The 15,178-nt window shown below is 46.1% G+C and overlaps 1 protein-coding gene across 3 annotated transcripts in view; it reads left to right on the top strand.

Annotated features, from left to right (window-relative positions):
• Positions 1–15,178, top strand: part of STAG3 (STAG3 cohesin complex component) — a 135,672-nt gene that overhangs the window by 50,638 nt on the left and 69,856 nt on the right. For all 3 annotated transcript variants that reach the window (XM_068274049.1, XM_068274051.1, XM_068274050.1), the window contains exons 16-18: positions 2,204–2,307; positions 3,354–3,446; positions 12,192–12,281. In XM_068274049.1, the coding sequence (XP_068130150.1) occupies positions 2,204–2,307; positions 3,354–3,446; positions 12,192–12,281 (287 nt within the window). The remainder of the gene's footprint in view (positions 1–2,203; positions 2,308–3,353; positions 3,447–12,191; positions 12,282–15,178) is intronic.

Here is a 15,178-nt window from a genome sequence, read left to right as displayed (position 1 = left end):
CTCTTGCCAGCTGACTCCCGGCTGTGTCCATGTCCCCCATCCCCTGCAACATGGTGTGCAGAGTGCGCTGCTTAAGATTACCTGTGTCCCCTGGCTTGTGGAGCAGAGTGTACAAGCAATGTGCCAGCAGAGCAATGATCGGGGAATCTTCCTGTGTGGCAATCGCTGTCTCATATCTATGATGCCATCTAGTGGCATCTTGATACAGCTGTATAATTCTTGAAGCACAGCTGGCTATGGGGAGGGGGGCTGACTTGAACTGGGGGCACATCTGGCTGCTGTGAAGGGAGCTATACGCGAGTCAATCACGTGTTTCTGGTTTCTGAGGGAAAAGTAGGTATTTCGGTTTATAAGTGAGTACCGTATTTTCCGCCGTATAAGACACACTTTTTCTCCCCCAAAAATGGGGAGAAAAAGTCCCTGCGTCTTATACGGCAAAGGCAGGGAATCGCCAACCTCCGAACGCCCGCCGATACGAACCGCCGCCATGTCGGGGATTCCCTGCCTGTGTGTGCTCACTCCCTATATCTCTGATGCCCGTGCACAAGTGTATCAGTAATGTTCAGGCAGCCGGATCACATACCGCATGACCGCTGCCGCCGGGAACTGCCTCCTGTGTAATGCTGCTGGCGGCTCTTGTCCCGTGTGCCCTACTCGTTCTGCGTGGCTGGCTCTATTGAAAGGCTCGTACTGATGACGCAATCAGAACGAGCCTTTCAATAGAGCAAGCCGCGCACAGGGGACAAGGTCTGCAATCCTCGCGGCGATAGGGAAGCCAGCTGCCCGATATTTACATTGGCAAATGATGGAGCGGAGAAGCAGTAGAACGAGCGGGCACACGGGACAAGAGCCGCCAGCAGCATTACACAGGAGGCAGTTCCCGGCGGAGGCCATGCGGTATGTGATCCGGCTGCCTGAACATTACTGATACACTTGTGCACGGGCATCAGAGACACGGGGAGAGAGCGACCACCCACTTGGCACCAGGGAATGGCCACACATATGGGACACAGGAGGACACAGAAAGGGACACAGGTACACACATATGGGACACAGGAAGGGACACAGGTACACACATATGGGACACAGGAGGTTGCATAAAGAGACACAGGTGAAAACATAATGGACACAAGAGGGCACATAATGGACATAGGAGGGCACATAATGGACATAGGAGGGCACATAAGGGACACAGGAGGGGACATGGGGACACAGGCGGACACCATTTGGGGGAGAACATGTATAAGACGCTCCTGGAATATGGACGCACCAGGTTTAGTATATATTTTTTTTTCCCTGGTTTGTGACCTCTAAACCTGGGTGCGTCTTATATTCCGGAACGTCTTATACGGCGCGAAATACGGTATATGATTTTTTTATTTTTTTTTTAACCTCCTTGGGCTCACTTTAATGGATACCTTAGTGCTACAAATATGTCAAAAATGACGCCTACTGTGTGTGTGGGGAGAAGTACGGAGGCTTACCGCACCTCGTGTCAGCCTCTGTTTTCCTTTACATCGATCTGTTCTGAAGTCCTAGTTGGTGCATGCACTGTATGTCCACCGGGAAGACGTACCCAGCGCGCCCACACTGGACTTGATGTTGGCGGGGATCGCGTTCACAATGTGCCCAAGCAGACATACTGAGCATGCACACTGTATTCTGTCCGGGTCAGAGGGCACCGACCCCGGTGACTAGGACTTCGGAACAGGCTGCTTTGCAGGGAAACGGAGGCTGACACCGAGGTAAGCCTCTGCACTACTCCCCACACACACAGTAGGCAATATATTTTTAGCACTAAGGTATCCTTTAAGGGGGCAATACCGCTGGTGAAGGCTCTGTTGGGGATTGATAGGCTATACAAGGGAATTCTCCCAATTAATTTTAAGACGGTCTAAGGCCGCACCCAGTGAGGAGTCGGCCAAATCCAGGAGAGGATTGTCTGCAAATAGGGAAACTTTGTGAATTTTGCCCTTAGCAGCATTGCCCACGGCTCAATGGCCAGGGCAAAAATTGTTGGAGGCATTAAATATCCCTGTCTGGTTCCCCAGTTTTGCTGCAAACTGTAGTATCATGACACTGTATTGATGGCGAGCTCCTCCTGCACAGAACTCCCTAAATGGCCATTAAACGGCTACCAACCAGTGTAACTAAACTTTGAGACACCGTATCAGTCCTGCTCAGCATTGTTTTCTTGTTGTAGATTTGAATGACCAGGAGGAGAGCTCTCTCCTGGAGATCTTGGTGTCTTCCCTGAGACAGGCTGCCGAAGGGACGTCTCCTGTTGGCCGTGTCCCTATGAAGAAGGTGAATTTTTATATCTATTGACTTTCATTTGTTTAAAGAGACTCCGTAACAAAAATTGCATACTGTTTTTTATCATCCTACAAGTTCCAAAAGCTATTATAATGTGTTCTGGCTCACTGCAGCACTTTCTACTATAACAGTCTCTGTAATAAATCAATGTATCTTTCCCCTGTCAGACCTGTCGGCCTGTGTCTGGAAGGCTGCCAAGTTCTTCAGTGTTGTGGTTCTGTGATGAATCTCCCCCCTCCAGGCCCCTCTCTGCACACTGCCTGTGTGTTATTTAGAATATGGCAGATTCTCTCTTATCTTTTACAAGCTGGATAAATCGTCCTCTGAGCTGGCTAGGCTTTCACATACTGAAGAATTACAGACAAGGGCAAAGCTGTTTGCAAGAAGAAAAGAGCAGCCTGAAACTTCAGTGCATGAGAGCAGAACGGGGAAAGAAACACACAAATGATCTCTTGAGATACAAAAGGAAGGGTGTATACAGCCTGCTTGTGTATGGATGTATTTTCTATGTGTGGACATGCTGTACATCAACCTAGTTCCTGTTTTGGTGGCCATTTTGTTTGTCTATAAACAAACTTTTTAAAACTGTTTTTAACCACTTTTAATGCGGCGGGGAGCGGCGAAATTGTGACAGAGGGTAATAGATGTCCCCTAACGCACTGGTATGTTTACTTTTGTGCGATTTTAACAATACAGATTCTCTTTAAAGCCTAAATAAAGGCTAAACCTTAGGCAGGCAGCAGGGCTAGTGCTGACTAGTTCTGCATGGCTTATCTGCCAGAGCTGTACTTTTCCTTGCTGTAGAGTGGGTATGCAGCCTCCTCCCATCCTGGCACACAGCGCCACCTAGTGCTGATCTGTGTCTGGTCATGTGAGGAGCTGTGATCAGACAGAAATTGGGGAGACGATACAAATTCACTACACTATGGAAAATGTCAGTCCCTTCAGATGAGACATGCAGATCTTGTCAGCACTACCCCCACTGTCTGTAAGTTTACCCTTTAGTAAGTACTATTCACGCAACCCCTCTGTTCCAGATTCAGTCTATGAAGGACAAGAAGCTTCACGCAGAGGACAAAATCCGGCTCAGTCGTCACATGATCATCGCACTTCCTCATCTTCTTGCTAAGGTACAACATGCAAAGTGTTACACTACACAGCACAAGTATATCCAAAGGACAAGATAACATTTCAGCTAGAAACCTTTCATAGTGATGTAGAAGACCAAAATTTATCCATCTTTACTCGCTGATGGTTGTTAACATTCAGTTACCTACCACCGCGGCTAGTAGTCTTGGCCAAGGCAGAAGCTCGGAAGGCATTAGCCTCTGGGTGCAAAGCCCTGTGAGCATGCTTATGCTGCCCCCTTCCTCGCCCGGCCGTATCCAGAGTATGCAGAGCGACCTGGAATAGTTACCTTCCTCTGCGCCATTGGGATCCCACTTCACCCTGGGGCACAGCTGCAGCATCTTCTCTCTATGATGCCCTCTAGTGGGTTCTCACATTACATGCACTGTGGGGGGGGGGGGGGGGGGAATCTTAACACCCGAGGAAAAGGCACAGGAGACAAAAGCGGGAGCCCAATAGTGTGATACCATATTTTGAGGATGGGGTAAGTTGTAAATGAAACACTACTCACAAAGGAGGGTTGGAAGAGGCAACCGACCACAGGAAGCAGGTGGAGACCATAAACCCGACTCCACTCGGGGCGGCCCTGGTAGGATCCAGATGCGGTCGCTCTCTTGGAGTAAAAGGAAACCGTTGTCCACCGTGGAGGATCCACTTGGGTTCTGTCACCACCCCTCAGACAGGAAGTTTTCGGGGGTATACTTTGCACGATAGGGGGAAAGAGGCGCCCTGGTATATAAAAGTCATATGTATCTAATACTGGGGCTACATCTGATTGTAGTGGGCAGAGGCTAACTAATACTGGGGCTACATCTGATGGTAGTGGGCAGAGGCTACCTTATACTGGGGTTACATCTGACTATATATACACTAGGGAGGGTTGACTGACTAATACTGGAAACACATCTGACTGTACTGGTAGGGGTGCTACCTGGTACTTGGGGGCACATTTGTTACCTATACTGGATCTTGGCACAATTCAGGGAGGAGGGGGCGCTCTTTGGAATCTCTGCCTCTAGTGCTGGAGAAGCTTGTCCCGACCCTGATAGCAGTGACTCATATACTGCTGGCTTGCTGAGATAGGAAAGTGGAGGCTGTAGTAGGGAGAATGGCTGTGTGATTGCCAGACAGGCAGTATAGCAACTGTTATCATACAGTAATGTTGCTATTAGAGAGGCAAGGATCAGGAATACAGATATGTTGTATTATAGTTGGCTTTTCAAGCTCAGTGAAATCCAGCTAACATTATCACTGCCGGGGGCTAGTTTTTATTTTTATCCCTCTGCTGTGAAAAGTGAAGTGGGTCTTGCCCGTGATCTGTGTCCCATTTTGTAAAAAGGCAATTAGCACCGGAATGCAGAAGCTGGTTGCTTTCCGCAGCTCAGACTGCTCCAAAGACTGACCCTTCCAGCTCCACATCTGCAACATTTTAGAACAAGCTAGTTCGAAGCGCCCAAGAAAATACTTATAAACATTTTAAAAATAAGAGGTAGTGTTGGTCTTACCTCTCCTGAAGATAAAAGCCAGTGTGACTGGATAAAGCATTTTATTGCAGTACTATAAAATGGACAATGCGTTTTATAGAACTTTGCCCTCTTCCTCAAGTCTATAACACAGCAGCGCCTTTGGATTGGGGACAGGACGAGTGAGGCCACTGGTGTTGGCCCTAATCCAAAGGCACTGAGGAAGGGGGTGAAGTCCCATGAAATGCGGCGTCCATTGTATAGTGCGTTAATAAATGTAATTTATCCAGTCACGCTAGCCTTTTTCTTCAGGAGAGGTAAGACCAACACTACCTCTCCCTTTTAAACTGTTTATAAGTATTTTATCAAATCGGGCACATGCGAACAAAGCTTGTTCTGAAATGTTGCACCTCAGTTGGGAGGTTGTGGTTTTTAGTTGGCCCTAAAAAAACTGTATAGGAGTGCGACCATCCAGTTTCTGTTCTACAGTACGGAATCTGAAAACCATCTATAGAAATATATGCCTAGTGTGTGGAAGGAGGAGAGCCCCCTGTGATCAGATTCTGATCTGATGGGATCTATCTTATGTTTTTAGATGTTAGTTTTATGCTGTTTAATGCTTAAAGAAGAACTCTCGCAAAAATCTTAAAATGTAAAACGCATACAAATAAGAAGTACGTTTCTCCCAGAGTAAAATGAGCCATAAATTACTTCTCTCCTATGTTGCTGTCACTTACAGTAAGTAGTAGAAATCTGGCATTACCGACAGGTTTTGGACTAGCCCATCTTCTCATAGGGGGGTTCTCAGGGTTTTCCTTATTTTTAAAAGCACTTAGTGAATGGCAGTTGTTCCGTCCAACTGCCAAAATAGTGTGCAGCGAGCAGGGAGGCTGGCCAGCATCTTTGTATTAATCATTTTCAGGGAATGTCTTTATATAGAATAAAGGCCATGCTGAGAATCCACCATGAATAGATGGACTAGCCAAAAACTTGTCTGTAATGTCATATTTCTACTACTTACTGTAAGTGACAGCAACATAGAAAAGTAATTTATGGCTTATTTTACTCTGGGAGAAATATACTTCTTATTTGTATAGGTTTTACATTTTAAGATTTTCGTGACAGTTTCTCTTTAAGGCCATAGATTGTAATTTGAGGTGGCGTTAGGGCCCTACCACACTGCATGCGCATTTCGATCCGACCTTTGAATTTCTGTAGTTTTGCCACTCGCAAGGTTACTGTGATTAACATAGTAATCACAGTGGCCACAGAGTAATGCAAACTGTTTTACTCCCAGATCACAAACGTAGTGATGGCTGCAGATTCCCTGCGTTTGGGTTACACGAATGGTAATTATGCTGTGCTGTCAATGGTGGAGCCCCCTCAATTTTCAGTGTGGAAAGACACTTACTCGTTATTTTTATGTAGAAGTTTTCTAGCATGTTTACCACAGAGATGCTATTACCAAAAACCAACCCCTACCGATGACTCGCCAGACGGATCTGCCGCTCCTGCTGATGGCGCGCTCGCTCATTGCCGCAGGCCCCTCGCTCTGCCATCTGGCTGGACATGTAAGGAGCTTGGCTCGCAGTGATCACGGGGTCAGGAGCCAATGAAATTTGGTCCTGACCATCTCCGAGATCTGCCATCATAGCGACAGCAGAGTGAGAGGCCTGCGGCGATGAGTGAGCAGCGTGTAATACGCTGGCACGTCCCAACGTCTTGTCATGTGACGCTCTGTTTTAATGGAGAGGCAACGCAGGAACCGGCGATCAGATGAGTTGTAAGCTCCCCGTTAACGCCTGCTTGCGCATCTGCAGGAAGGGAGGAGAAGAGCTTCAGAAATGCGGCCTGCGGTCTGCAGCAGGCAGCTCAGGCCACTCAGTTTGCCCAGCCTGGGTTAATACCAGTGGTGAGCTACGGATGAAATCTGAATGGGTTTCATTTGTATTGCATCCTCCTAAATAAAGCAGCTGAGTGTGTGTGTGTGTGTGTGTGTGTGTGTGTGTGGGGGGGGGGGGTTGCTAAACTTACCTAGCAGCCTTTCTTCTTTAAAGAGAACCCGAGGTGGCTTTGTATAACGTAAGTGGGGCACAGAGGCTGGTTGGGCACACTAACACCAGCCTCTGTTGCCCCATGGTGTGTGTCAAAGACCCCCCTGCTCGCCGCTATACCCCCGCAATGCTGGCGACACGCAGCGTGTCGCCAGCACAATGTTTACCCTAGCGCTGTCTGTCAGCGCCGCTCCGCCGCCTCCTCCGCATCGCCGCTACCCGCCCTCGTCCCTTCCCTCACGCTGATTGGAGGGAAGGGACGAGGGCGGGTAGCGGCGATGCGGAGGAGGCGGGGGAGCGGCGCTGACAGACAGCGCTAGGGTAAACATTGTGCTGGCGACGCGCTGCGTGTCGCCAGCACTGCGGGAAGGATAGCGGCGAGCAGGGGGGTCTTTGACACACACCATGGGGCAACAGAGGCTGGTGTTAGTGTGCCCAACCAGCCTCTGTGCCCCACTAACGTTATACAAAGCCACCTCGGGTTCTCTTTAATCCGTCCCATGCTGCATTCCAAGCTGTGGTCACATGATTACAAACACTCCCTCCTTCCGGGTTGAAGGAGAAAGCGTAGTAGTCACGTGACACGGCTTGGAACGCAGCGTGGGACGGATTAAAGAAGAAAGGCTGCTAGGTAAGTTTAACAACCCCCCCCCTCCCCTCACACTCCCGCTCAGCTGCTCTATTTAGGAGAATAAAATACAAATGAAACCCATTTCGGATTTCATCCGAATTTGATGCGGGGATCATCCCTGATAGATTAATAGATCAGAAAAGAGGCAGCCTGTTGCAGTAATCTATTCAGGAAGATTGTACGCTCTCCATGGTGCTGAACTACACATACCTGACTGACGCTGTTTGGTTTTTTTTTATTTCCTTTTCTTTTAAACCTAAACCGGTACGTGAACAAAAAGTCTAGCTGAATACCAGTTGGTAAGCCAGGCATGGCAGCTGGTATACACAGATAAAGCAGCAATGACCAAGCTGTCCTGATTCCTGAATGTCCAGCTGTCAGTGGAGGAGCCCCTTCTCGTCTGGATAAATGTACCCCAAAAAATTGGCAAATATAGCAAATTTATTAGGGACTTATCCCTGAATAAGAACAATTAAAACCACTGCAGCGGATGACAACAAATGTCCAGTCATTAAATCATTAATACAATGAATCATATAAAAATGATTACAACAAATAAGTAGCCAAAGACTGGTGGTTACAGGATCACACAGTATAAATTGTGCAGCTATCCAAATGATGTAAATGTTCTAAACAAGGCCACACCACTAGGGGTTAATCAAATAGCACAACACTAGGATTCAAAAAGAAACCAATGAATGATACACATCCTGCATGAAAGATAATGCTTACTATAGAGATCTGTCACCCTTGACACCTGATGTCTGCCACCGTGGGCTTCACGTGTTTCGCTGACTCCTCTGCTTCTTCAGGCAGACAGTGCATCAAAGTAACCCCACAACTGAGCTGCTAACTTACCCTTGTAGCCAGGATTTAATTCAGTGCAGTGCCTCCTTCCCCTGTCTGTGACCACTGTCAGTATGCACACAGGTTATGCTGGTGTGTGATTTTCTTGTTAAAGTTTTAAAGAGGAACTCCAGTGAAAATAATGTAATAAAAAAAGGTTCACTTTTACAATAATTACCCTCTTTCCCTAAAAATAAGACCTACCCTGAAAATAAGCCCTAGCTGAAATTTTCAGCATTCTTGAAATATAAGCCCTACCCCGAAAATAAGCCCTAGCGGAAGTTAACCAGTTCGACCTATCTGGAAGAGCTTCCTCGTCCAGATAGGCGCTGCTGCCGCCGCATGGTGCACGCGATCGGGCGGGCTCCCGCCACCCGCCGCTAGCCCCGATCAGTGAATGGGAATATAATTCCCATTCACCGATCTAACTTCCCCGCAGAAAAACCGACGCTTTCTAGTGAGAGAGCGCGGTATTTCTGCCCCCCAGGAAACTTCTCCCTGTTCTTTAGTTCCTGGATGCGAGATCGTTCGCATCCAGGACTTTTTTTACTAAGGCCATCTTGTGGCCAAATAGTAAACTGCACCCACATACATTTTGAATTAAAAAAAAATTATTTTACACTTAAAATTAGCAGTTTTCCTCCCACACCAAAAATTACCCACATACATTTTTTATTAAGAAAAAAAACAAAATACAATTAAAAAAAAACAACATAAATAGTTACCCAAGGGTCTGAACTTTTTAAATATGCATGTCAAGAGAGTATGTTATTATATTATTTTAAATTATAAGCTTTTAAATAGTGATGGAAGCAAATTGAAAAAATGCACCTTTATTTCTAAATAAAATATCGGCACAATAAATTGTGATAGGGACATAATTTAAACGGTGAAATAACCGGGACAGATGGGCAAATAAAATACATGAGTTTTAATTACAGTAGCGTATATTGATTTCAAACTATAGTGGCCAAAAACTGAGAAAAGGAATTTTTTTCATTTCTTTCTTCAGCTTCCTGTTAAAATGGATTTAGAAAAAAATAATTCTTAGCAAAATGTACTGCCCAAAGAAAGCCTAATTAGTGGCGGGAAAAACAAGATATAGATCAATTAATTGTGATAAGTAGCAATAAAGTTATTGGCGAATGAATGGGAGGTGAACGTTGCTCGGATGCATGAGGTTTTCGACACTGCGGTGCTGAACCGGTTAAAGAGGAAGAAGAGGCAACCACCAAGCGGGGACACAGCGGTGCAGTGCCGATTGGGCACCGGTCCTGTCATCCCAGCACACAGAAAGGTTATTAACTGTGTGCAGGGATGACAGGGCAGGTCCCTGATCAGCACAGTAGCATACCTTCAAATCCATGAACATCACAGTACAAAGGAACAGGAAATGGTTTGCTGGGAGACACTTCCTGATAGAAATATAAGACATCCCCTAAAAATAAGCCCTAGCACATCTTTTAGAGCAAAAATTAATATAAGACAGTGTCTTGTTTTCAGGGAAAGACGGTATGTATAAATGATTTAGTCAGCATTTTCCCGTTGTAAAATATTTCCTCTCCCTTATTTACATTCTGGCATTTACCACATGGTGACATTTTTACTGCTGGCAGTGATGTCACTGGAAGGAGATGCTGCTTGCATTTTTGGCAGTTGGAAACAGCTGTTTTTTCCCACAATGTAACAAGGCTCACAGTGTGATGTCAGTACCTCAGTTCTGTGAGGTGTTGACATCATACTGTGGGAGGGGTTTCACCACACAATCAGCCATACAGAGCCCCCTGATGATGCATATGAGAAAAGGAATATATTTCTCATGAGAAAGAGGTTATCTGCTACTTGGTTACGGTTTCTCTTTAAAGAGAACCAGAGATGAAGCACCCTCTTGTATTTTACCTTATAAATCAGTGGGAACATGACTGTAAACACCTAATCTGCCCTTTGTTTCATTGTTCTCTGTGTAATCTGACTGTAATCACCTCTGATAAGAACCCCCGACTGAGAAGTCAGGCTGCTCCGTCTAGCTTTGCTACAGAAAGATTATAGCTAAGTCTGTCTTCTGTGGTGTTATTTCAAGCCCAAGCCTGCCCCCTTGTGGCTTTGCTATAATGACTCAGCAATAATCATTCCCAGCAAAGCCAGATTTAATTGCTCAGTCTGGGATTCTTGTGACTGCTGATAACAGACACTTTTAGCAGTGAGGGTGAAACAGAGAGCATGGTAAGTGTTTTCTCTAATGTTCTTACTGATATATATGGTAAAATACATGAGGGGGCTTCGTCTCTGGTTCCCTTTAACCACCTACCGGGTCTTCTGAACTCCGAGCCCACTGTCTTCCAGCGTGTAGCCCCTTCCCCTTGCACAAAAGGTCTTTGGCACTTCTCTTTTTTGAGATAAAAAAAGTGCAATGACCTTTTGTGCAAAGGGGCGGGGCTACACCCAGGAAGCCAGCATCTTCGGCCCTCAGGAGACTCGGCAGGTAGTCAAAACTTTATTTAACACACGGTACAAAAACAAAAAACACAAGTTGGAAGCACTGTACAATCTCCTGTAGTAGATTTCATAGCTCTTCCAACCGCACCACAAATTGTGCTGGAAAATGTTACATAAAACACTACACAAAGCGATTGCAAGCATGACCCTCTTGCCCCTGGCCTGAGAGACCATTTAAAGGCTCAGGACACCTTTGCAGATATTTTGGGCTAATTAGCGGAGTGGAATGAGACCCCCATGGGTCTTCAATATGAAACTTTTCCACAATGCAGTATTCTTATTTTCTGAAAGGCTGAATTTGGGCTTTTCATTACCTGTAGGCCATAATCAGCAAAATGAAAATAAATAACCGATTGAAATATAAAATGAATCTATATGATACATGAGATTTATTTTCTGAATTACTGAAATAAATTACCATTTTGATGATATTTTAACCCATTAGCAGCTTCAAAGGAATTATCTCATTTGGGATAAGTGCACTGATTTTGCAGCTGGCAGAACTGGTCGTGCTGTAAATTCTTGGAATGCTTTGATGTTTCTCTGCTAGTAGATGAGATAGAAAATGAAATCAGAAGTCCTCACACTTGTCTCACACTGCCCCCTAGTGACAAGTGGCCATAAATGCACATTACAGCAGCACTAATTAGTAGCAAGGAAATGTAACAAAGAAGAAATGAAGAAAAATTTGCTAAATTAAATTTCCATGGAGCACTTGCCAGCCTCTAAATAAATTGGCTTCTAAATAGTTAATTTATTAACCTTCTGAGCGCTACGTTAGGTTTTACAGCTTTAGAGTCCCCAGGATTAATCTAACAGATTGCATGGCTGCAAAAGGCTTAGCTAGCACTAGGCTAGTTAGCATAGGTGGCTGGCACCCCCGATCCAGCCGCTTATACATTACTCAGCCTGGCTCCAGCGATTGGGGCAGCCTCCCCGCACAGCTCCGGTCTTTTCTATGGGGAGGATCGTACATGACGTCATGGGCAGACCCGATCCTCCCCATAAAGAGACCGGAGCTGTGCGGGGAGGCTGCCCCAATCGCTGGAGCCAGGCTGGGTAATGTATTAAGTGGCTGGATGGGGCGATTGGTGGGTGCCGGCTACCTCTATACTATCTAGCCTAGTGCTAGCCTAAGCCTTTTGCAGCCATGCAATCTGTTGGATTATTACTGGAGGACTCCTGAGGCGAGTGTCGGGCATACCGCTAAGGAGGTTGCACTAGTACATCGCTGGTGGTGTTTTTCTTCCTTCGCAGTTCTCAGCTGATGCAGACAAGATGGAAGCTCTCCTGAAGGTGGTGGGGTACCTGGACCTGGAGATGTACAGCACTGAGAGACTGGAGAAGGTGAGGCTCCCAGTAAAGGAACGCTGGATTGGAGGGAACAAGAGAATGCTCACTGGGGATGGTCCATCAGATGCAAATCAGTTTGGCATAAATGCAAATTGTGTGCAGCTTAAGGTGCATACACACATCAGACTATAGTCTTTGGAAAATGAAAGATCACAGACCAATCTTACCACCCTTCCTGTAGTATGAGAGCCATACCTTCCCAGTCTTTTCTATGGAGCTGAACTCCACATCAGACAGAAATCTTTGCAAGATGCTGCACACACAGATGCTGTACAGACACAAAAGATCAGTATCTACAAAAGATCTGTTCCTGCCAAAAATCCATTCCTGCAAATTGCAATGATAGTCTATGAGATCTGCAGATCCTCATACACACATGATTTAACTGACATTCATCTGCAGATCAAGCAATCATCTGCAGATCTGAAAATCCATCCTGGTGGATCTGATCTGCAGATGAATGTCAGTTAAATCATGTGTGTATGATGATCTGCAGATCTCACAGACTATGAATGCAATTTGCAGGAACGGAACGTTGGCAGGAACAGATCTTTTGCAGATACTGATCTTTTGTGTCTGTACAGCATCTGTGTGTGCAGCATCTTGCAAAGATTTCTATCTGATGGGGAGTTCAGCTCCATAGAATAGACTGTGTAGATTATGGCTCTCATACTACATGAAGGGTGGTAATATTGGTCTGTGATCTTTCATTTTCCAAAGACTATGGTCTGATGTGTGTATGAGCCTTTAGAATTAGACCAATCAAAATCAGCAGGAAGTCCCATTGGATTGGCCTAGTTCCAAGCTGCATACAATGTGCATTCAATTTGCATGCAAGCCTAATTATTCACGTCTCAAATCACGTTTTTTTTTCCAGGCACTACTTCAGTTTAAATTTTATTTAAAGCGGACCTGAACTCAGAAATTCCTCTCTGCTCTAAGGGCCCATTTCCTCTGGCGTTCCTGATTCGAGGCGATTTCCGCATCGCCTCGCATCCCCCCCCCCCACAGGAACTTCCGGTTGTCGTCTAAACAACCGGATGCGGCTTCATGCGGCTTCCTGTTAGTGGCTATTGGGACTCTGATAGTACTGCTATCCATAATTTCCCCTGCGCCGCATCGCGTCAGGTAATTCGCATCAATGGAAACACTTCCATTGACTTACATTAGCGGCGGTTTAGTTGCAGAAACGAGCCTTAAAGATAAGCAACAGCATAATAAACTTCAAAGAAAAATGTTTCCTTGTTTCAGCTGATAGAGCTCCTCAGAAATGCTGCAGTGTTGTTACTTCCTGGTTTGCTGGAGCATAGAAAGCTCTCTACTCAGCAGACCTAGCAGACAGCTGGGAGCTCAAATTACACTAGCTCATTATTTGCTGAGAAGGGAAAATTAGACAGGCTGTTCTCTATAAACACATACAGGGTGGATTTCTCTGTGTTCTCCTCTCCTGTGAACAAGTTCAGGTCCTCTTTGGAGTTTAAGCAACATCTAGAAGGGTAATGAAGTAATGCGCAACATACCGGTAATATAATGAGGCAGTGGGAGCTGGGCACCAGGATGTGAGGTGGATAGACATTTCACGCCAGGTGTGCGCTTGGGACGAGGCTGCGTCTACAGGATAAATGTGCCCATACTCGTCAATTTTGCCTATTGATTGCCAGCAGATATGGTCACTGTAATAGAATCTGCCAGAGATCGATGCTCCAACATTAGTGAGGGTTATGCTATAGTCTGACCCGATCCTGACCCAGACAGGAACTGCCATTTACATACCTGATGTGTAACTCTTTCAGGCAGAGAAAGAAAAAAAGGAACACAGCATAGTTATGTGTGCTAGGCACTGTTCATACACATGTCTATCTCATCATGTCACATGTCACCTTGGTTGTCCTGTAACTCCTTGCCGACTGCTCCACGCCAATTGGTTTGAATGCGGTGACAGCCCCAGGACTGCTCAACGCCAATTGGCGCGAAGTCCTGGGGGTGTAGATTGCAGGGGATGCGCGCACTGCAGGGGATCGCGCACCGGTGCGCGCATCCCTGCTTGAATGACGCTCCACTCCGTCATCAGTCTCCCAGCGGCAATCGCCGCTAGCAGACTGTTAGACGACGAAACATTGTACAGCGATGTACTGGGGACAGCCGTGTCACTCGGCTGTCCCCTCTGGAGGCACAAGAGCAATAGGCTCTAGTAGGCTGATGTCTATGAGAGCTGATCGCAGGGATTGGTTGGCAGGGGAAGGGAGGGTCTAAAGTATAATAAAACCAATAGCAAATTTATTAAAAAAAACAAATCGATAACAAAAAAAATAAACTTCCCAGCAGGGATCAGAGCCCACCAACAGAAAGGGGGGTCGCTTGTATGCTGGGTTGTACGGCACTGCCACGAGCCCTTAAAGCTGCAGTGGCCTAGTTTGTAAACAGCCTGGTCACTGGGGGGACGGGTAAAGCCTGTGGTCCTTAAAGAGACACTGAAGCGAAAAAAAAATGATAATATTATGATTTGTATGTGTAGCACAGCTAAGAAATATAACATTAAGATCAGATACATCAGTGTAATTGTTTCCAGTACAGGAAGAGTTGAGAAACTCCAGTTGTTATCTCTATGCAAACAAGCCATTAAGCTCTCAGACTAAGTTAAGGCCCATACACACGTCGGATTTTTCTGAACGACGGGTCGTTTGAACGTCCCGTCGTTCGCACGCGGAATCAGACGTGTGTACGGACTATCGTTCGCGTGATAAGACTGGTCGGGCGGATCGCTGGAAATCAGTCTTATCACCCGAACGATAGTCTGTACACACGTCAGATTTGACGTGCGAACGACAGAACGTTCAAACGACGGGTCATTCGCAAAAATCCGACGTGTGTATGGGCCTTTAGTCGTGGAG

Source organism: Hyperolius riggenbachi, chromosome 3 (assembly GCF_040937935.1).
Source record: "Hyperolius riggenbachi isolate aHypRig1 chromosome 3, aHypRig1.pri, whole genome shotgun sequence".
NCBI lineage: Eukaryota > Metazoa > Chordata > Amphibia > Anura > Hyperoliidae > Hyperolius > Hyperolius riggenbachi.
This window is presented reverse-complemented; position numbering and strand designations above follow the sequence as displayed.